This window comes from Oreochromis aureus, linkage group 8 (genome assembly GCF_013358895.1).
Source record: "Oreochromis aureus strain Israel breed Guangdong linkage group 8, ZZ_aureus, whole genome shotgun sequence".
In the NCBI taxonomy this organism is placed as follows: Eukaryota; Metazoa; Chordata; class Actinopteri; order Cichliformes; family Cichlidae; genus Oreochromis; species Oreochromis aureus.
In genome coordinates this window covers 14,887,734-14,911,056 of record NC_052949.1, presented here as the reverse complement: position 1 = coordinate 14,911,056, position 23,323 = coordinate 14,887,734, and the positions used below count along the sequence as shown (strand labels likewise).

The window sequence follows — 23,323 nt, the reverse complement described above, 5'->3', positions numbered from 1 at the left end:
CCTGGAAAAGAAGAAGTGTTTCTGGATCTTACACAGTATTGTGCAAAAGAAAAGAACCAACAGAAGAACAGAATCAACTTTCTGGGATTTCCTTTCCTGGATGATTACATGTTGCTAGGAAAATGGGAAAAAAAAGGGAAACGTGCAAACATAAATGGACAAAACAGTAAAATTGTAATTAGAGTTACATATCATAGATAACAAAATGTAGAATCTGTCCTTTACATTAAATAGGCCCACTTACTAACAGGCAAAGTACATTAGGTCAATTGCTGTCAATAGGAAATGAACACACCCATGTATCCATGATGAGTGGTTATTGTGGGCGTATCAACCATTATACCAGAATGGATTTTAGATTAGACACCAGCAGAAGTTGATAAACACTGCAGAAGATGGCCAATGTTAGACGCAAAAAGTGAACACAGTTCATTCAATTGCTATCAAATTTTCTTTCTCAGGAAATTAGAAAGTAGAAACCTCGCTCAGATATAATCTGATCTGATCATAGCCAGTCTTAAAGTGCGGGGTTGTCATTTTTACACTTTTACTGAAAAGTCAGCATAATATTGCATCAAGAGCGGTGTGCCGTCAAACGTCCCAGGAAATTTTGCTATATTTGTATTTGTAAGTGAAGATATTTGTATTTATTAGAGGTATTTTGTTACATGTTGAGTCTGTAACTGGCAATGAGTGTTGCATTTAAATCTAGACTTTGACCAGTCAGCAGTGGTTTTTACCTTGGAACTGTCCCATGGATGCCATTTTTGCCTCTTTCTTATTGTTGAATCATGAACTCTGACCTTAACTGAGGCAAGTGAGGCCTGTAGCTCTTTAGATGTTGTTCTGGTTTCTCTTGTGACCTCCTGGATGAGTCGCCGATGCGCTCTATGAGTAGGTTCACCTCTGTTCCAGGTTTTCTCCATGTGTGGATAACGGCTCTCCCTGTGGTTCACTGTAGTCCCAAAGTGTTAGAAATGGCTTCATAAACCTTTCCAGACTGATAGATGTCACTGACTTTGTTTCTCCGCTGTTGCTTTTTGAGATCTTTCAGCCTACTTCACTTAGTTTCTATTTAATTCATGCTTTCACAACAGAAGACAATTAGTTTTCACATACAGCCAGTTAGGTTTGGATAGCTTTTATTTCTTAAATAAATAAAATTATCATGTAAAAGCTGTATTTTGTATTTACTCTGGTTATCTTTGTCTAATATTAAAATTCTAAAACATGTGACAAACATGCAAAAAAAAAAAAGAGAAAGAAAGTAGGAAGAGGCAAATACTTTTTCTCACAGCACTCAGGGTTCAAAGGTATCAAAATAGACTCCAAGCCCATATATTTTACTGCATTCAGTTACTGCAGCTGCATTTTTGTTGCATGTGAAAGCATTTACACAAAATTAAACTGAGCTTGAACCACTCCAATAATTCTTGTTCCAGGACTCTGAACATAGTTGCTGGGCTAGTTGGCAACCAGTTTCAGGCCTTACTGTTAATTGACTAGGAAATACACACGAAACTGTTTTTCTGTAACTTCACCGTAAACACGAGAGACTGCTTCTGCAAGCTGTCTGTTTATAACTATGTTAATGACCAAAACTGAGCTAAAGTAAAAAAATGAGGGCTCTCTCTTTGTAACAGGAATGAGAAAAATGAAAGATATTAACTAAGCGTCAAACAGGAGGTCTGCAGTATGAGGCCAGCTCAGAAATAAACTGGCATTTTTACATTTTTATGTAACGAGTGAGCTCATTAGTGATGCTTTTGATAGCATCTCACATAACAGAGCTCCAGGACTTCAGCTTATTAACGTATTGGTTGGAATTACGCAAAACAAACCGATTCTCAAATGCTGGGAAATGAAAAGAACGGCACACAAACCAGACTAGATAAAATAAGTTTTATTAGTTTTTCCTCACTGTGCTGCATATTAAAGTCCAACACGGAGAAGCCAAAGTATTAACAAGGTGCCCCTGAAGACAAAAACATGCCAAAATGTGTCTGAAAATTCAGAAATGAGGAAAAAAAATCAAGTGAGAGTTACAAAACAATATCAGGAGCTTAATGCCCACCGACAGCCACCCAAAGGTTATTAGTGCTCATTAAAAAGTGCCAGAGGGATAAGAGAGCTGAGAAAGTACGACAACTGCAGTTCACTGGAAATAAATAACTTGTGGGAGTTGAAAAAAAGAGAAAGGGAAAACAAAACAATATTGCTTGTAATACGATTAAAGTGCCATGAATGTACACCATCCATACAATCCTTTCCAAGGCACTAGGGCTGAGTGAGCCAAACCAAATAACAGCAGGCTGACGAGCGCAATTAGGTTATGAGACATGATGACAGCAACGATAATCAAAACGCTCTCACAACAACTCATAACTTAGTAAACCAATAAAGGGAAAATGACAAAACAACTTCCACATTATCATATCGCATTACACAACGTGATAGAGCGGATCATTATTAGCATTCCTTTCGTATAATGTTCCCTTTGTGGAGCCGAGATGAAGTGTATAAATGCTCGATGGAGAGGATTTAATGAGACTTTGGTTTCAGCGTGCGGGAGCAGGCGGCAGTCATGTCGGTGTCCTCGGCTCACGAGAGGCCGCTTCCCCCTCCTCGAAAACAGGCACTTTACTCATTACTCAAAATAACAGGTGGTTCGGAATCAAAACAGCTTCTGGTGCGTTGCGAATAATCGCAATCGGAAAGCTTTCGGGCTACGAGCGAACAGTGTAAACGGCTTAAGAAGACTCAGTCTGCTGCGACACGTGTAAATAAATGCACACGGGATGGGAGCTCGATCGGCGGGCACCTTTCCAAGCTGATGTGACTAAACCAACCCCGCGCTGATCTGCGGTAATACGACATTTAAAGGAGGAAAGTGAAAACGTTTATACTGCGGCGCTGCACAACTTTAACATCACAATGATAACGAGAAATGAGAGTCTCTGCATAGACATGTTCAATAAACCCCCAACTGCATAAAGACTTAAGCATCACACATCTGTCCTCTCCCGCTAACTACCTCCTCTGCTGGGCTGAGATTAAATGAAAGATTGGAGATTTTTATCCTAACCTAATAATCCCTACGAAAGCCTTACATAATTCAAATATCCTTTTTTATGAAGACACTGGCTGGAACTCGATATTAGCATTGAAAAGCTGATTCATATAACGTCTCCATTTAAAAAAACTCTACCTATTTTATTACTTACGGGCTAATAATAATAATATTCATAATAATAATCACTTCAAATCCTCCTTCCTCAATTAAAGTGAAAATATAAAGCTGAAGTTTTAGTTTTTACTTTGTTTTTAACACCTGAAAGAACTTTAGATTTCCCAGAAGATAAGAGAACGGATGAAAATCTCTTTATTTATCTGCCCATCAATCACACCAGCAGTGCTACGATAAATTAGATATTCATAGTTTCTCATTAAATAACTTTAATAAGTTTCCTTATTCTTTTAGTTTTGATAAACAACTTGGCAAAAACCCCACACATTAGCAATGCAACCTGTCCTCATGAGAGCTCACTACATAAATATAATATATAGTATATCTGGGTGTCTATCTGCACGCCTTTAATAGCCGTCACACACAGTCGAGAACATTACTGAGCTAATGTGTTATATGTGAAGAGACATCCGAGTATCTAAAAAAATCAAGTTCACTCGAATCGCCTTTTTTCATCACAGTGACAGCTCTGTCAGAAACAATCATTCCTTCCTGCTTTCAGAAGTATGAGCAGGCCGCAAGAGCGATTAAGCTGAGGTCTCAACGCAACACAAAGTGTGGACTCGAAGGCTATTTTAACTAAGACATGTAGGCGGCTTCAGAAGGCATGAGTCAACTCCACGATGACCTCTCCCTCTCCAGAACTGGCGTTTATTTGAAGAGGCTGGGAGAATGAAGCCGCTTTCATCATGCAGGCTTTACCTGCTTCCATACAGTAGTATGCCCATACGGCCAACGTGAGGCTTGGACTGCCGTTTAATTCCTTCATAACGGCTGGAAGTTTGGCTGAGATGCAGAGGGGCTGTGAGAGATCCTTAATGGAACCAGTAAGCACCTGATGGTCTAGCAGCCACCCGTTACCTTTAAAAAAACAAAATAAAACAGGAAGTGATGTCAAAGGATGTCCATCTTTTATGTACAGTGTACATGCCTTGCTGGTAAACTGGTAAACTCAAGCCAGGCATTAACCTCAATGTTACTTTGAGATGAAGCACCCAGTTAAGCATCGTTCCAGCACTCTGCACAGTCTCTCCCAGCAGCTTAGCGCACCCTAGTACTGCTCAGGAAACTTCCCAGATACCAGTCTGATTGGTAGTTCTATCTCAGCTCTGTAAGGATATGCTTCCAAAGTCTAGGACACTCTCAGAATTCCAGTATTGTGTCCAGAATTGGCCTGGCAAGGACTAATCTGGACTTTGCTTTGGGAATATGAAGGAGGCCATAAATTTTGGATTTTTCATCTATCAGAGTTTCTCTATCATGTCAAAAAGAAAAACTGTTTTTTATACTGTCATACAATCTTTTTCCGATATAAAGACATATTCAGGATTAAAAGTGTGGTTAAACTTCTGTATAGTGGCAGACAGTGAAGTTTACTTGTCAGGCACACTGAACCCACAGACAGATGCACTTCAAGAATGACTTAAAACTAAGCTCAATCCCCGGTTTGGTCACGTGTCCGCCTTAGTTCATCCATGTTTTGAAAGAACAGATGGCTTTGAATGAGAATGTCTGGCTGACGTCTCGATTTATTGCTGAACGTAGCGCGGTGCAGCCAGAGTACTAGGGCTGACTCAAGCCTGCACAGTAAAACACAGTCCCTCTGAAATATTAGGCCAAACTCACATACCCTTACTAAATCAAATAAAGAGTGGTTGAAGACATTCATTTTCTTAGACACAAGTACACATCTGAAGCAACACGAACACTGAAAGATAAATGAAAGTCGAAAAGAAAGGACCGGAGCGTCAGCGGTGAGAAAATATCACGCCACAGAGACAACAGAACCCAAGCCAGCTGAGATTAATGAAGCTGATGCCTAACGCTGGGTCCCAGGGAAGCCATTTCTAAAAAGCCACTAAAAAACAATTTAGATCTGGCGTGCACTTCTAACTTGATCCATTAAAATCCCTGCCTCTGCTCTGATCTGATCAGCATAAGTCTAGACTGGGTATAATGGGACAGCGGGGGATCACGTAACATAGCCTGGTAGCTAATTATGTGAACCAAGGCATGTCGTCTTATCGAAATGCTCTAAAAATAGCCTGCTGTTATCGAGGATTGCATGCTGCAGCGCTCAGGATGATGGAAACACTTTTGGTGCAAAGGTAATGAACAGACCGTAACTGTCACTAACATCACATCACATCAAAAAAAATAATAATAAAAAAAAATCACTTATCAATCGATCCTATGGTCAACACTACATTCTGAGAGAATTAGACAAAACCTCTTTAGAATATAAAATCATAAATTAAGCCATCCACGCCTCGCACCTCCTCGCTGGTGGTTTAAAAGAGCTCCTGAGTGATTTAAGTATTTGTCTTTGTTTTAGCTGCGAACTATAAATTCCAGGTGTGGGCTGGCAGAGTGAGAATCTGCTTGTTGAACGGTGAAAACGACGTGCAGGCAGGTTAAGCATCCTTCACTTTTTGACAGATCGGAGACCAAAATAAAGTTTTGTAGGAGAGAATTAGAGGCTTCACTCCACAACGCGCTCATTCTAAGCACAGAGAGGACGTTTATGCTGCAGCCCTGACTCTGGTTGTTACCCTGACGAACAGAGAAATAACTTGAGGAAAAGCATGCATTTTTTTTCAAACAAGCTGTTATACAAAGCAGCTGCTGTAAGCTGCCTCCTCCCTGTTCTGCCACCTAAATCCTTCCACTTCTGTTGCCCAGCAGATATTTGTGAAGTCTTTGCCAAACACTGCTGGGGTTTTAGAATTCAATTAACCTCTCACCTGAACGGGAAAAGAAGTCCAATCAAAGCTTAGACGCAGCGGATCTGTCAGTCCTCGGGTTTACACACATTACAGTGACGTCTGTAGGCTGCTGCTTTAGTGCTTTTCTTCAGCCAACACGCAACAAAATAATTAACTTGCATTAGTCTGGCCCAGCAACACAATGGAAATACAGCATGTCTGACTAACTAGCCTAGAAATTACAGTAATAATAACAAAAAAAAGCCTAATTTCTGTCACAGCATCGTGTAATTATACAAAATAACTAATAAATTCAATCAGCTTTGAGGGGTTTTTGCTTTAAAGTGAGCTGAAGGTTCTCAATCAAGTCACAGAAGAATTGCTTATTTTTTATATGCAGTGGTTAGCACTTTTCCCACACAGCAAGAAGCTTCCTGGTTCAAATCTCCAGTGATGCTGGGGCCTTCGGTGCTCGGAGTTTGCATGTTTTCCCGGCACCTGCCTGGGTTTTTCCAGCTTTTTCCCAAAAACATGCACAACAGGTTAACTGGTGATTCTAAACTGACTATGGATGTACAGTACTTACTAAAGAAGCATTATATAAATGTGAGTGTTTATAAGTGCTCTTTAGTTGAAACTGAGAAGTCGAATTTTGTCAACATTATCTCAAAATCAAAAACTTTTCGTGCAAAACTTTACTTAAAATTCCAAGTGTGTCCCTGTGAACATGTGCAGCTGTGTGGCAAAAGCTGATGGATGTAACAACAGTGACAGGATGAGGTGTCAATGATGGTCAAGACACCTTTCATGGGCATGAAGGTTAAACGTACTCAGAACATTTAGATGCATGACACTTCATGTAACAGTGACTGAACTTTGTCTCACCCTCTGCTGAGAGTGCCCAGCAGCTGGGTGCCTCTTCAGTGAGTTTGGTCCCTTCTGGAAGTGACAGTGTGACAGACATGATGACAGTCTGGCCCGCAGTCACCGCTACTGGCGGCATTTCTTTCCTGGCAGCTGATTTAGGCAGCGTGGGGGCTTTGGTCGGACCCGAGGGCTTTGTAGGTACCGAGTCTGTGTACTCGCGGGAGATGGGGAGCTGGATAAAAGAGAGATTTGGGTGTTTGGATTAAACAAAAGCAAGGGGAAAGCTACCCTAACTTACAATGTCCTGTCTTTGTCACCTTTAATACAATCTCTTCTAGCGCAGAAGCTTTTAGGACAGATTAATTACACAAACGTGTACAAAATGTAAAGCACTTTCTCAAGGTTGGAACCACACTTTTCTCAAATAGAAACACACACACAGGCAAAGCACTCACCAGCGAGACAGTCTTGGAGGCCAGGTCCAGCACTTTGACTTGGTGGTTGTTGGTATCGGCCACGTAAAGCAGTTTTCCGCTGTCACCAACACAGATTCCTCCGGGTTCATTGAAGCAGGATTTGTTAAACTCTGGGCCTAGAGTACCTCCAGCATCTCCTGTTCCTGCTAATGTGCTACACTGCTTTGTTTTTGGATCCACCACCTTGATCTGAGGAGAATCACAGGCACACACACACAAAAAAACCCCCAAACAAACAAGCAAGATGTTGGTTATCAAAAAAAAATAGGTCAAGTTCTCAATTTTTCCTTCATGGAATTAGGTCAAAAGGAGATTTAACCACTTTGGCACAAACTCAGTGACTTCAAGGAACTCATTACAGAACATAAGCGTTTAATTTGAACAGTACAGCTTTAAAATGCAGCCTTGTGAGAATCATCTGTTACCTTGTGGTTGTAGGAGTCGGCCACATAGAGCAAGTTTTGTTCGGAAGCCCAGACAACACCGAGAGGATGCTGGAGTTTGGCATCCACCCCTTTCCCGTCCACATCCCCAAAAGCAAAAAGGTTCTGTTTTGAAGAATACAAAACACTGGTTAGTGAACAAAAACAACACATATATAACTGTGCTGGTAACCCCCATTTCTCAGAGAACATATTATCCACTAAAATTACAAAACACCCTTAACTGCACTGAAAACAAGAGAAGAAACTGAAGAAAGCCGAAGCCTTTTCTATCTTATGAATGACGAATTTTATACATAAAAAGATTAAGACTGTGCGATAAATCATTTTAGTTTTTTGTGTGTGCCATGATTCATTTGAAACTAACATGACCAAACAGATAATCCCATTAACAACCAATTTGTAAGAGGCTGTGATAACATTTCGATAAATTGGTTATAATTTTGTATCAGCTCTGTAAAAAACAACAGCAGCAGAAAAGGACCACGATAACGATCTTCAAAGTCTCATGATTCTCCTGGCTCGCTGACTAAACAGCTACAGTGTGTTTACAACAATAAATAACTGGAAATGTAAAATCCAGTGAGTGAAAGCCAGTGGGTTTAAATCCACTCCAGTACTCATCTAACTGCACGAGTGTGAGCTTGAAACATCTCAGCAACCAGACTTCAGCTGAAGAACGAGGTAAACAGAATTTAGTCGAGTGCAACCTGGAGCATGCTCGTAGATGTTCTCAACATTAAAGGGGTTTTTCACCATGAATTCATCTCCCAGACTTGAGAATTTGCAATGCAGACAACCTAGACTGAAATGCGACAAACGCAATCTTCAGTCACTGGCAACTAAACTAGCTAGATCCAACTACATGCAACTTCATCCTCTACCCCCTGAAAATGGAAATTGGCATTTTGTTGCATGAGGCAAGACGGCAGTAATCAGAAGGATGGTTGCCAAGGATGCAGAATTATCCACGAGTGTGAATAAAGTGCTTTAAATGCTCAACTATAGTAGAAAAGTGTTACATAAGAAACAGTCGATTTACCATCAAAGACATGAAATTAGCAGCCACATCAGAAGCAGTGCAAAAAAGACGCTGAATCTAAAATCAGATACGTTTTTTGATTTTCACAGATGGAAAATAAAAGTCGAGCTTTATTTTTAGTTTAGTTAATTAAAATGCTTTTTCATCTCTACTTTCAGTTTAGTTTTAGTTAACTGTAATAACCTTACACTGGACTGCTTTGGGAAATGTCAAGGTGGGCGTATATTTTGGACTTTTAACTGTTTTTTCACACGTTTTACAGCTTCTGCTACTGATAAACACCCCTCCCATGGCCATTCATACTACACCAAAGTAATAAAAATAAATAGAAAAACAGTTACAAATAACAGAATTGTCCCCGTTTTTCCACCATCTGCTGTAGAAATGTATTTTTTCCCAACAGATCCACAGTAAAAAAACCAAACCAAAAAGAAAACAGGGCATTAATTAACGAAAACGTGTAGTTTTATAATTACAGGACAGTTTGAGCAATGAGCTACCAGAACTTTTCTGTAATTCTACACATTTAATCCTCACAATTTAAGAATTGCACTGACAGATTTCTTTCACATACAACATCAGTATTTCTCTCATGTAAAAAACAACAACAGTTTTTTGTCATACTGTCTGTTATTATATTAAGATATTTCCAGGATTAAAGGTGCAGTTAAATCTCTGCATGGTGACTCACTCTTTATGTTTCCCGCAGTGTAAAATGAGTCTGACATCTCTGCTTTAGCTCAATTTGACAACTGATATTACTGTAAAAGTGCAAACATGAGAGGACACCACCTCAGCTTCAATACTGTTTGGCTGTTCTAGATCAACTCCTTAAACATCTGTGGGCAGCTAATAGTTTCTCCTGGCTCTTCACCATGTTAAATAAACTGTATATGACTCTCTAGTTAATTACCTCCTGCTCTCATGGGGACTTACAAGCTTTAGATCTCTTGTGACTTTCCAAAAATACACCAGTGCAGCAAGACAAAGAAACTACAGCAGAGCTGCTGTAAGGGCATGAAGGTATGCACAAACATTGTTTTTCAGGCTTTCCTTTAGCAACAAACAAGAGGGTCTGTGTTTACTCGTTTCTCTTTAAAGGGAAAAAAATACATATTTTTATGCATACAAAAATAGCCCTAAACTCTGCGTGAGTGCCTAAGAATGATTCATATTTGTGCAGCATTTTTCTTCATAATTCTCAAAATGTTTTGTGTGGCTGGAAATGTGGCAGACTAATGTGCAGGTTTTACAATGTGTGTTTTCCGTTGATGTATGGTGACAGAGCCAAGTACAGGACATATCATCATTGAAAGTGCCGCACAAGGTTATTCCGCTCCTACAGTCTGCTTCGGAAATGGACTTTTAATTTCTCCCCACTAGTTCATCTGTGCGGGCTTTTTCTTTCTATAAGAAGTTCACCTTTTAGAGTAGCAATAAAAATGGACAATATGGCAAACAACAAGTTGATAAATTATGTGCACTATATCATGCTGGTCTGTGAAACTTCATTAAGAGATGCTGTAACTGTTTGTTTCAAACCACATGAGCATTATAACTGGAAATAAGGATACTTGAAAGGTATCAAGCAGAGGGAAGATGATGATGATGATGAATGGTAAATAAAGCTTTTTTAAACTATTAATTCACTCTTCCCCTGTTTACTGTACACCCACCAGTGGGTCTCTCTCTCCTCCGACCAGCAACTTGACAGCTCCATCCTTCAGCGCCAGTGTTCGGATGGTGCTGCTTTCGCTATCAGCCACATACATGCAGCTCCAGGGCTCCTCTGGGGCTAAAGCCAGGCCTGAAGGCTGGGCAAAGCCTGCCTTGTGAGGGTAGGCGTTGTTCCGGTTCTCTTCGTTGCCGCTGCCCGCCCATCGCACGCAAATCCCTGCCTTTGACTCACTGTTCAAATGACAAGACAACGATTAAATACTAGAATACTTCTTGATGCACAGAGTTCAAAAAAGGAGAAAATCTGTTTGTTTTTTTGTTTTTTTTAATAAAAACAAGACTGAGATTTTATCCCCTGTTTATTTGCGGTAATTAAAAAAAGCTTATTACATAACGTGACCTCCTGTGAATCTGCCGACCACAGAAGACACACAAGAAGAGGAATCCATTTTCACAGCTTTAAAAGCAGAATTACAACCGTGTCATTATATTATCAGAATATGTTTCGAAGCAGCCATGGCGGTCATGTACCGGTCTCTCACCTTCCTTTGGGCAGTTTTCCATCAGCTAGGAACAAAGCCCAGATCTGGTGAGTCCCTGCCATGGCTATCCACAGCACGTTGTCTTCATCGCCGCCTACACATGAAAATAAAACGCAAAAAACCCCACAGGATAAATATGGGAGCAGGAACTGGTGTCATTGCTCTTGGCCATCTACCAGTCAGCCTCAGTATCATTCACAAACTGTTGTGATATTTGTCCTTCGTTGTTGAGCTATGTTCTTGAGGTGTGTTTGGGAATAAAGTCTGCTTAAGCACAAGGACAAAATGTGTTTTTTTCAAAGTAAAAGTAAGAAATAGATTTTTTTTTTAAGGCAGCAAAATTATTTTTGCAAACCCCTCTCCCAATCTGCTGATTGCTCAGCGTCAGAACTGAGTCAAAATATGGAGCAGCGCAGGTTTAAGACAGACCGCAGCCTCTCTGACAAAGGCCATATGCACTCAGCAGATACAATACTGTCACTGTGATGAACGCACAAGCCTTACAGATGTGCACCATCTCTGTTGTATTTTTAATGCGGGGCAAAGTTCAGCCTTTCTTGATCAAAACGGGTGGACTGTCAGGGATATATACTTGACTCAAAGCCAGTGTAGCACTTTATAGTTCAAAAGGTGTGGGATCCTCTTGATTTGGTTGAATAATTTATTCATCCACATCTTGAATAAATCATGAATATGTGGATGTGTGTTTGGACGTTCTCTCAGAAGACAATGTCAGGGTACATCCATACTGATAGAGTTTTGTTTTAAAACACTCACTGTCTAAACCATACGGGCGATGTTTAAGGAGAGATTTAGTCAGAGCAGGCAGAACCTGAAAACGTCTTTGCTTTCTGACTGGGTCAGGCCAATGAAGCCAAAATATTAAACTCACACATTCACTATGATTTCATCCTTTATGTCTGAATATGCCTTTCCCGTGTAATTGATAACGCTCTTGGTATCACTCTGTGTTGATGCATTTGCTTTTCCCGAGTCCCAATCTGTTTTGTGCTGCCATGAACACCTTCTGTGTGCTGCTTTGAGTAACAGTTCCCCATCTTTCTTGGTCCAAGCAAAGAAATCTTTGTTTTACTTTTGCTTCCTTCATAGTATTTTCTTCGAGCACCCAGCCCTCCACTTCCTGTTTACCATGGTAAATGCATACCCTTCCCAGGGATGTTAGCACAGACAGAGAGTATTTCCAAAATTGAGCCATTTGGTACTTACAGAAGTGCCGAATGCCTCATTTGTATGGAAATTATTTTAATATTAAAAGACTGCTTTAAATTTTAAATGTATTAGTCAGGGTGTACTGAAGTTAAAGGTCCTGAGAGCAGCTTAAAACTAGCTGGCTGTGGCATAAATCAACCTGAGGCAAAAAATTAACTGCGGTAGCCCCGAAATCTTCTATGCCTAACACTTTAAATGAAGAAGATTAGTATAAATCACGCAAACACATACCTCTACATTATGAATCGTTGAGAACTGCGCTTGCCAGAGGCAAAATAAACACCTCTGTCCAGACATACAGTTTCATCCTTTGTTTCCTTTACTTAAGGACACAATTTGTGGGGACAGTTTCCTTCAAAATGCAACCGCTAGGTCTTACAAGAGGTGTTTAATGTTCAAGAAAAAAATAATTAATTAAATCAGTCAGCTGGTAACAAAGCATTTAATTTGTCACATTTTTTAATCACAAGGAGAGCAAATACATAAACTAACAATGACTTGTATTTTGCTCCTAGGGTGAAGAAAAATAGACAATCAATGTGGGATAAAAAGTGTATATGAGAGTCTGAGCTGACTGATTATAAATCTAAATTCTAATTTAATGACGCTTCATGACAACTAGATATTCACCAAGTTCACCAAAAAGAGTTTAAAACAAAAAAGATTCCCACTTTGATTTAAAATTAAAAGTATTGTATGAAATATAACAGGCCATTAATGATAAAGTTACTCTGAATGCTCAAGAGAAAATAATTCAAAGGAGGAATTGAGTTTTAAGGAGAAATAGACAGTTTATATTACATTGTTAAAAGTATAAAAGAATGTGTTAGCTAGTGTATTTGTGCCCTGAATACTTGATAATAATTGATTTTGCCCTCAAATGACTCAATGATACTTAAATGAGGGCTTGGCAATCATCTTACCTTGTGCTGCAACGTCTCCTTAAATAACTTAATTAGCACGCTTCATTTCTGAGAATCCCCGAACAATTTATGTGATTCATGCTTGAACACCCATTCTGCTCAGGAATCCAACATTTTAAAGGACCGCGGTTAAACTGTTACCAAATTGATTTGACTTTTTTTTAAATCCCTTTTTCTAAAAAAACAAGAAAAAAAACTGATCAGGTCTTTTTCCCCTTTAATTAGAAAACTTGTTTTGAAGTGAATCTTCTAAGGCTCATACAAGGCAGAGAAAGGCAATTAAAGTTACTCACTGGCAGTGCCAAGCATCACATCCCAAGGAGAGCTGATTGGCTGCTGTGGTCCCATGGCCCCGCCCTCTTTGTCTGTCCCTTGAGTGCCCACTCCAGCCAGAGTGCTGACTTTTCCTTCTAACAGGTCGATCTACGAACAGATGCAGATACAGATGGTCGAGCATAAATATCAACAAAGACTTGAAGAAAACACTTTTTAAAAATAAAATTATTAAGACAACCTTTCGAATCAAGTGGTTTTCCGTGTCAGCCACGTATACAGTGTCCCCTTTAATGGCCACACCCTGAGGGGAGTTAAAGGAAGCTTCAGACACGTCGCCATCTTTTCTCCCGCTTTCAGGCCCTGTGACAGAAGGAAAAACCCAGCACTGATTAAAGCTTTCGATCACTTAAAGCTAATTGTAAGCCCCAAATATTTCTTTTTCATATTAAAATTCAGACATGTCAATATTAAATTTTTAAAAAATGAATCAGAGTGGAATAATTATTTTTATTCATGACTATTTGTATGACAATTATTGCTATTTAGTCTCACCAAAGAAGTAAGTTTCTTCTTTGGTGAGACTAAATAGGAGAAAACTTCAGAATCACGTCACGCTCTGCAGCTCGGCAAACCTTTCTTATGCGTGCACAGAGCTGATGTCAACAACACAAAAATAAAACCAATCCTCAATTTTCTCTCCTCATTTGTCCACTCTAGGTCAGTGCCAGTTCCCAGCATGTACAAGTCCCTGCTGCTGCCAACCTCTCTGCTGGTCTGGGGACATCAGGCTAACTGCCATGTGGCTCCTCTGAGGGTTGTTGAGGCAGTTGCGTAATGTTAAAATGTCATCATTGGCTAAATATTGCTGTTGAACTTTTACAGATCTCACTTATTACAACACAATAGTTTTTGTATTTAATGGCCATTTAAATTAAAGCATGTTACATCATGCCCATTTGTTTTTTTTTTAAAAATGCATTGGTGTGAAGTCTCTTACCTCCTATGACATGTAGCAGGTCTCCAGTAGAAGACACCACCAGTATTCTGTGATGTCCTGTGTCTGCTATGACAAGCCTTTTAGTACTGTTGTCTATAGCCACCTTTCCAGGAAAGGAAAGGATGCTGGGTGGCAGGGCGTCTTTGTACAGCTTGATTCCCACTGTGTGAGCCTTAAGTAGACCACGCTCCCCATAATAACGCAGAGCGCAGTCAGTGAAAAGCATCAGCCTGTCACGGTGGCCCTCACCCACCAGGGAGAAGAGCAAGTTGCCACGTGGTCCGAGTAGGACCAGCGTGGGCCAGCAGGAGATCTCCAGTTCATGCCAGAGACTCGCCTCGCTGTCGTTTACCACAGGGTGGCAGATGTCGTAGCGTAGCACAGCGCTTCGGATGTTGTCCAGAACCTTAGAAAATATGTGCAAAAATGGTGATCAGTTCAAGTGTTGTCCTTCAATAAGGCTCCACCTGAGTTTATCAAAAAGTTAGGAAACTTTTCCAAGTCTTTTAGAAAAGTCTGCATCTAGCAAAAACTTTACAAAGCTCTTACTTAGTGATTTAACTATCCCCCCAAATTACAGGAGCACAAATACTGGTATTCGGGACTTTTATAAGTAAAGCTTTTGCTTTTGTTGTTAAGTTGAAAGTCATCTTTTAAAAGACTAACTGCCCTTTACAATGATTTTAAACAACGCACAAGTTGACACATTTTGTATCAAAACACACAGATTTTTAAATGAGTGAAAATGCTGAAACATGACGTGCATCATTTTTTGAAGATTAAAGGTTTTATTGTAAAGAAGCTCTGGATTTCTACTTTTAGTTTAAGCTTTGGATTTGATCTGCATTTGTAGTTAAGCAGGGTAGACCAACATAAAGATCTATTCAAGAAAAGCACATCATTTCGCAGATTAGAAAAGTGGGAAAATCTGCAAGAGACGTTTTAAAAAACATCGGGCACATCCAGTGCAGCAATTTGGAATGTCCTGAAAGAGAAGGAAACCACCGAAGTACTGACCAACAGGCATTTAAACAGGCATCCAAGGAAAACAGGGGCAACTGATGACAGAGACAAATGGTGAGAACAGTAAAGAAAAAACAAAACAAATAAAAGTCCATAAGATTATGAACAACCGCCAAAGAAAAGTGTCGGAGACCAACAATATAGAGGTCTTACTGCAAAACACAAACTGCTTATTAGCTGTAAAAAAAAAAAAAAAAAAAAAAAAAACATAGGAAAGCCATAATGAAACTGGCAAAAAAGTGCAGAGAAGAGTCAGTTTGAGACAGTTTGGGACCAAAGGTTTATGGACTTACGAAACAGCGATTTCAACTGTGAACGTGCTCGAAAGTATGAAGAAAGAAGGCATCTGTTCATGATCCTAAACATAAAAGCTCATCTGTGAAGCATGGTTGAGGTTGTTTCATGCCTTGGGTTTACATGGCCGCTAATGGAACAAGCTAACACAATTTTATTGACAATCTCCTGATGATCACGATGGTAGTAACAGAGTAAATGCAGACATCTACAGAAACACTTTGTCTTCTGACTTACGAAGAAATGTGGCCACATCATCGATGGGAGATTATTTAGGGTTTTGGAGTCAAAAATCCAGAATTTAATCTAAATGAAAATACATTTTACCTCCTGAAGAGAAGAGAAAAACCCCTCAGACCAATAAAGAAACAAGAAATATGATGCAGTTGCATACTGATGCATATTGATGCAGTTATTGCAAACATGGGATGTAGTAATCAAATATGAAATATTTTGGCTTTAAGTTACTTGCAAAAATTGCAATACTTTAACTTGCTTGAAAAACTCAGAGGTTTAATACAATACCATTATACCATTACCAACTTATTACCGTGATATTACCCACTTATTACAAACTATAACAGGCTACAGAGCCCATCTGTGTAGAGCAAATTACATTTATACAGTTTTTCTGCATCAGAACGCTACAAATGACTCTCCACGAGCTTAGATATCATTGTAAACCATACAATATCCAGATATTTTGTTGTTTAAATTTATAAAACTTTGCCTGCCTGTTTTTTTTTTTGATAAAAAAGTAGGGTAAGTACTATGCATATCAAGCATAATTTATTTCCTCACAGTTGGAGAGTACAGATTATTCTCCTGCCAAGCTGGCACAAGGTTTCATAAAAAAACCCAAAAGGGAGCCACTAGCAGAATATTAAGAAGAATATTTGAAGAACAGAGTTTCTGGTCCTGGACTGATAAAGAAAGTAAGTTCTTGCAATTTTTGTATGCTGCCAAAATCCTATTCTCCTGTTTGTATACAGGTATAAAACTTCAAATTTACACCCTGGCTCCTACAGCCCTCTTTTTACTTGGAGAAAGGTTGGTAATTTGAACAAAGTAAAAATTCATCGGTATAGACGTAGATACTTTAGAAGCGTTAACGAAAAAAAGCAAAGGTTCCCTAAAAGTTTCCAAAAAAACAAAACATACCTTTTCATTGGGGAATTTGGCAGAGTGCACACCAACAATAACCAATCCATCTGAAAAAGAGATTAAACAGCAAACAGTGAGGGTTTAGGCAGAAAGGTGTTGCATAAGACACACATGTCACAAACATACATGCAAAGATGCACTAAGCACAAAGATTTTTCCACTGTAAAATTTAAGAGACCTTCTTTGTAAACCAACCAGACCTCAAGCATAACACATTGCAGGTTTAAGTGAGGTTTCTGGAAAAGCAGTTTCTCAGTAATCATCAAAGATAAGTAAACACTATGCTTATTATACAGCTAAAGACAGAAAGTGGTTATAATTTGTGACTTTGTACAAGGGCTGCAGACTTTCAAATGTTATGCAACTGAATTGCCTAGAACTATGAATCTAACAGGCTGGTGATGTTATTTTTAACACATGCTTTTGTGGCACTAAAACTCGCCAAAGAGTCCACAGATAGCAGATATCGTGATTAGTTTCCTTCCTTCCTTACAATCATTGTAAAACTCTCTATCGAAACAGTCACTTTTGTACTTCTGTCATTCCTTAAATCAAAAACTCGACAATAAGCTGGGTAAACAGAGCCCGAGCGGACCGGCAGAAATGTCAAAGCTACCTTGTCGCTCTGAGAATGCTTTATTCACAGGGAATCGAGCGTGATCACAGATTTTAAAAAATAAAAAAAGATTTCTACGTAATAACAAGTTTGATTTTGTGCAGTTTTAAACATTCCCATCTACTATTTACAATTTGATTGCATGCAACTGTACATAGAGCAAAACAACTTTCTAAATGGAATAAAAAGACTTGTTTTCATTGATAGAGTTACACAAGAAACACAGCAACAGAGCAACTTTCAGTGACAAGGCACTTTCAAAACACTGACGCGTTAATACACACTATTTATTTAAAAAGGCATGAATCCCATATTTAATTTCATTATAAGGCACTGATTTGAGGGAACTAAGAGGTACAGCAAGTTTTCTGATATCTTGTTCCAGATATATGGAGCATAAAACCCTATGTGGTTTTTTCAGTTTAGATTTTAACTCCAGGGACAGCCCTGAGCTGTTCAGCGCTTTAATAACCAACAAATTACAAAGCAGCTAAAAAGTATACAGTTGCATTAGTTCAAATTTTTTGACACACACACACACAAAAAAAATGCATTTCATAAATGAACCCCACCAGAAGTTAAAACCGCTCAGTTCCAAACGCTCAAACTCGACACGGTCTGCAGCGGATTTCGTCACCCGCGGCCTCTGCCAAGCAGCGTAGCACCGGCACAGATTGCAGTGACGATGGGTGGGTCGGGGTGGACTGTGGAGTGACTGGACAGGGTGGCTCCCACACCTCAGTGACCACAGCAGCAAACAGAATGTACCCATAGCAGTGCCAGAGATAAGGCAAGTACGATAATGTGTGGTGGCACTGCAGCCTGTGTGTGCGTGTCTTTTATGTAATGTTCAACTCACAAATGAATTTCAAGTGGCACATCTTCCTCAGATGATAAAACATTTGAATGTAAATAAATGTAATGCCTGTTTATCATCATACAAGTTTGATTATATTTTCAGTGATATCTTTCATGCACTTTCTGACAAGATCCATGAATCTATTATTTATTGTATGTTGCACTTTGTCTGCACTCCCCTGCAGTTTGTACCTATAACAAGAAAAAAAGAGCTAATTTAATCCTTTTTAAGACCTCTCAAGACCTATAGATAGCCTGTTTGAAAGGCCATTAGAATGCCAGAGATTATCCTTTACATGGAGTTGCTATATATAACTGTTCTCATACATTACTGCAGCCCTGAACATTTCTAGATATTACTTCAGAGCTGCATGTGAGAATGTAAAAATCAAAAGCAGGCCATCAGTCATGGTTTTAATGCATTTGGGAATTGTGAACATATAAGTACAAAACAATGATCTACAGAGGGGCAGATGTATGCTATACCTATGCTTACTTACACTGAGTCTTGAAAGTATTTTTAGCTACTCTCGCTTCACAGCTGAGATAACGGTCTACATGCCTAAGGAAAAGAAGCAGCTTCCCTGCTCCAACGAATATGGCCCCGGGATGCTGCTCCACAACACATGACCACAGGACCAATTTAAATCGTGGATCTCCAGAGTGGCCCCGTGCAGCTGAAGTGTGACTTTAAGAAGACACTATAAAGTCCTGCAGTGCTTTACTTTATCGTCCACCCATTCAACAGTAACCAAATAATGACCAAAGTCTATACTTTAAACTGTTCTATAGCAAGTCAAAGCTATTTGTATAAGCATTTTTTTTTTTACCATACTGTTTAAACACACTAAAGACAATGAAACTGCATTATCCTGTATGATGTTGAGCACCATGTGATCTGCCAGTACCCAATGAGAAACTCACTGCAATGAGAAAAATTCAGTTTCTCCAGCATCTATGAGATAATGCCAAGAAATTATACTGTAAGTGACAGCATCCATCAATGAAGTCTGTTATAAAAACACACCCAGGTCATCACCTGCTTACACCTTTGCCTTTGGGGGAAGAGATACCGCACCATCAAACCTGCACAAACAGACTAAAAAGCAGCTTCTTCCCCGAGGCTGTGGCATCCATTAGATGTCACAGCCATTAGACAATATTCTTATTGTTGATAAATCACAACCCTAAACCAGTGTAAGTTTTCTAATCTGAGCTTAATAATAAGCTACTGCAAACTCTGAATACACATAACTGAGTCAGTGGACTTCATACAGTAGGGCAGTGGTTAGCACTGTTGCCTGACAGGGTGTTTCCTGGCTTTAGCCCAATACCAAGTGGGATAGCCTCTAGCCTCAATGACCCTAAGCTGGATAAGCAGTTAAGAAAATAAATGAATGGGTGGATGAGTGAATTATTGACCCACACAGGGCACATCATTAATAGACATTCCCATAATTATTTACAAAAAAAAGATGTTTAATAATGTTTGGCAACAGGCCCTGACAAAAGCACAATCTTTTCTTGTTTGAGAACAGTGCTAAAAACCAGCCCCAAATATTTTTGATTTAAATCTTCACTGGGTATGACAGGGCTTGTGGTTGAGTGCCACTGGAGGGAACCACACATTGTTGCTTTCATTCTTGTAGTGACATTTATCATTTAGTTTTAATCTGCCATCGCCTGTCACAGATACAAGCCATTTCACTCACAGACATGATGTTCTTGATAAGGCAGGTTAGGGCTGAAATTCACACGAACTATCTGAGTTTAGCCTGTTGACTTTTTTTTTAGCAATGTGGTGAAATAGTTTACTTGGGAACATCATGCACAAGAACGCACGTCAGACATATTTTCTATCAAACAGGCAAAAGACAAACATGTGAATGGGGAAAGATTGATAAAACATGCTTTTCCAGGATGGCAGATGGATGGAAGGAAAAAATTAATAAATATCAAGCAAAGCATTACGGAGCATTACGTTATATTTAATGTGGACAGCAGGGAAAGCGATGAGCAGGGTTTTCAAACAATACACAGTTTCACAGTTTTTCTACTTTAGGATTTTCCTTGAGCTGATTAAATTAGCTGTATGGAAACTACCTCGTAGTTAGTAGAGTATGTACAAACCTTTTACAGAGTGTCTCTTCTCTAGTTGATGCAGGTCAGGAAGGATGTGGATGCAGTTGATGCAGCAGTAAGTGAAGAAATCCAGCAGGACCACTTTACCAGCCAGCTCCTTGTTTAAAGAGAGAGGCCCCTCCGTGTTCAGCCACTCTAAGCCTGGAGCAAATCACAGAGTGGAAAATGATGTTGTCATCTTTTTAATTATGTTTAGTCACGGTGTAGGCAAATGCTTTACATTACCATCCTAGAAGGGCTATGGATATAGTAACAAAACACCTAAAAGGCATATCTGTCTTGGGCCTGACACAGCGTTTGTGTCACATGGGAGAAAAAGTTGGATAGTTTGATGGATCAAAGCAGTGACTTGAAAGTTCTCGTGGCCCAAGTGTTATGTTAAATACCATAAAAAGGTTTTTTGTTGTAGATTTAGATCAGCTTGTTTCACACTTCTTTCATGTGCACTCTAAATTGTGTCTGATAGCATTTGTCACGCTTAACTCGTGCACATTTGATAAGTTTAATGTCACACTTTACAGCATGGTATCAAAATCCAGTACAGAGTGAAAGAATAATACCTCCACCTAAGTTTTCCATTGATAATCTGCTCAAGACTAAACCCTTCTTAACCTTTCAAAGAAATGTACAAAAGAGGAAGAACAAAACAAATCACATAGATTCATAATCATATCAGCCAATGGGGTACCTATGTAAAGATGTGTGCTTTTTTAGTGATGAATCTAGTTGCTCTTTCAGTGTTTAGCCCCAAAGGGGTTTTTTTGGCGAAACAAATCTCCACTTCATCCCCATTTTTAGATCTCTTAAGTGCACTTGCACACAGTGTTTTGCAAACAGCCGCATGACACCTTGTTCTTGTTGATGAGATAACTCTTTAGAACTCCAACAGTATGTTTGAATCGTTGCTGCAGAATGAATTTGGGACCGATCATATGCCTCGCTGTTGGTATGCGGCAGCAGATAAGAATCTAAAAAAAACCCCCAAAAAACCAAAAACTCACATGCATAAAAGATTAGCACAGTACGGAGCAGCTTAAAGGCTCCTTTTCTTCTTTATCTCTGACTGTGCAGAAGAGAGTCCAATTAGATAAATTTAGAACGAATTCTGAATTAAGAAAAAAAAAGGAGCACGGGTTGTGGGGACCTTGTTATGTTCACATTGAGCCTTGTGTGACTCTAGTATTTGATGTTCTAACAGTAGATCACCACCTACTGGTGTGGTGAAATATTGTCAATATGCTGCATCCTTCAGCAGCAGACCCAAGTTTCCCACAACTAAACTTTAATTACATTACCAATTAATTGGGGGGCAATAAATACAATATTTAATTAAATGTATTTGTTTTATTTTTTGTTTAGAATAGAATAGAATAGGATTTGATTGTTTTTATATTCTTTTGCATATAAAAGACAAGTGGATGCTGATCCGACTATTAAAACCAAGGAACCCTGCATGTTCAGTGGCTAACAACTTATGCCCAACAACTTATCCACTTATGTAAACTAGGGCTAATCAGATTGCAGAACATTGACTCAATATGTGAGATGGTGGTAACACTCAAATAGATTTTTAGCTTTCTGACCATTCAAGTACAGAAAAGATCAGATGCACTCCTTCTTGTGGATCTAGAGAAAGCATACGACAGGGTGCCAAGACAGGAACTATGGTGCCACATGAGAAAGTCAAGAGTGACAGAGAAGTATGTGAGGGTGGCGCAGGGTATGTCTAAGGACTTTGTGCAGCAGTTGAGAGAGATTAAAGTTTCATCAGGGATTAGTTTAGAGCCCCTTCTTATTTACAGTGGTGATGGATAGGTTAACAGGTGAGGTCAGGTATGGACTATGATGCTTGCAGACTACACTGTAATCTGTAAGGTGTCGAAATGGTGAAGGTGGATGAGTTAAAATACTTTGGGACAACCATCCAAAGCAGCGGACAGTGCACAAGAGTGGTAAAGAAGATAGGGTGGAGTGGGTGGAGACGAGTGACTCGGGTGATTTGTGACAGAAGGAAAATAGCAAGAATGAAAAGGAAGGTTTACAAGATATTAGTGAGACCTACTGCGATGTACTGCATTGACAAATAGACATATTTTACATATTATTAAATTACATGAATGCCTGTAATTTTTCTTCCTCTTCCGGAGTAGATAAGGTAGCTAGCTAATTAATTGACAGACTATGAAGAACTTGTGTTTATGGGTTACAAGGCGTGTGGTACTGTAACGTTAGCTTTTAAAAGGAAAGAGAGCTCTTCCTAAATAGACTGTGATTGTCCAGCATTCTTAATGTATATATGAATGAACATGCCGAGTCCTGTAGTGACGAGCAGAGTTGGCAAACTCAAGTCAAACTGCTACGAAAGAGAGGCGAAGTGTTTAAGCTAAAGCTGGTCTAACCTGTCTGGAAATCGGGTATCTTCAGGTCCTCTCTCTCGTCTAACTTTTTAAGATATTGTTGAACGAGATCTTCTTTTTCTTGCTGTGTTGTAGCGTCATCTAGGGCGTTATCCAGCTGACTTTGGACAGGAAACAGTGTAGAGACGCTGCACCGGGACGCCATGTTTCCAGCAACAACAACCAGCTAGCTCGGTAAAGCAGCGAGGAGATTCATACCGCGGATTTCGACAGAATAGCAAAAAATCTTATCGACTATAAGGGCTCTAAAAGAGTTTCAGTTTCAATTATCCGAATTAAATACCCTCTAAAATAGGCTTTTTATTTTTTTCAGCCTTCAAATCAAACAATTGGCTAATTTAATCGTTTAAAACGTGTAGAAAGTGTTGTTGTCCCTTTCTAGTT

General features: G+C 39.4%; 1 protein-coding gene across 1 annotated transcript; it reads right to left on the bottom strand.

Annotated features, from left to right (window-relative positions):
• Positions 1 to 1,887: 1,887 nt before the first annotated feature.
• On the bottom strand, positions 1,888 to 23,172 carry nhlrc2 (NHL repeat containing 2). Its single transcript, XM_031751929.2, has 12 exons — positions 22,922 to 23,172; positions 20,511 to 20,663; positions 16,904 to 16,953; positions 14,426 to 14,831; positions 13,667 to 13,788; positions 13,446 to 13,575; positions 11,000 to 11,093; positions 10,457 to 10,688; positions 7,721 to 7,843; positions 7,275 to 7,484; positions 6,838 to 7,051; positions 1,888 to 4,108 (listed from the first exon to the last, which is right to left on the bottom strand). The coding sequence occupies exons 1-12, from the start codon at positions 23,082 to 23,084 to the stop codon at positions 3,846 to 3,848; spliced, it is 2,160 nt and encodes a 719-aa protein (XP_031607789.1). The 5' UTR covers positions 23,085 to 23,172; the 3' UTR covers positions 1,888 to 3,845.
• Positions 23,173 to 23,323: the final 151 nt, after the last annotated feature.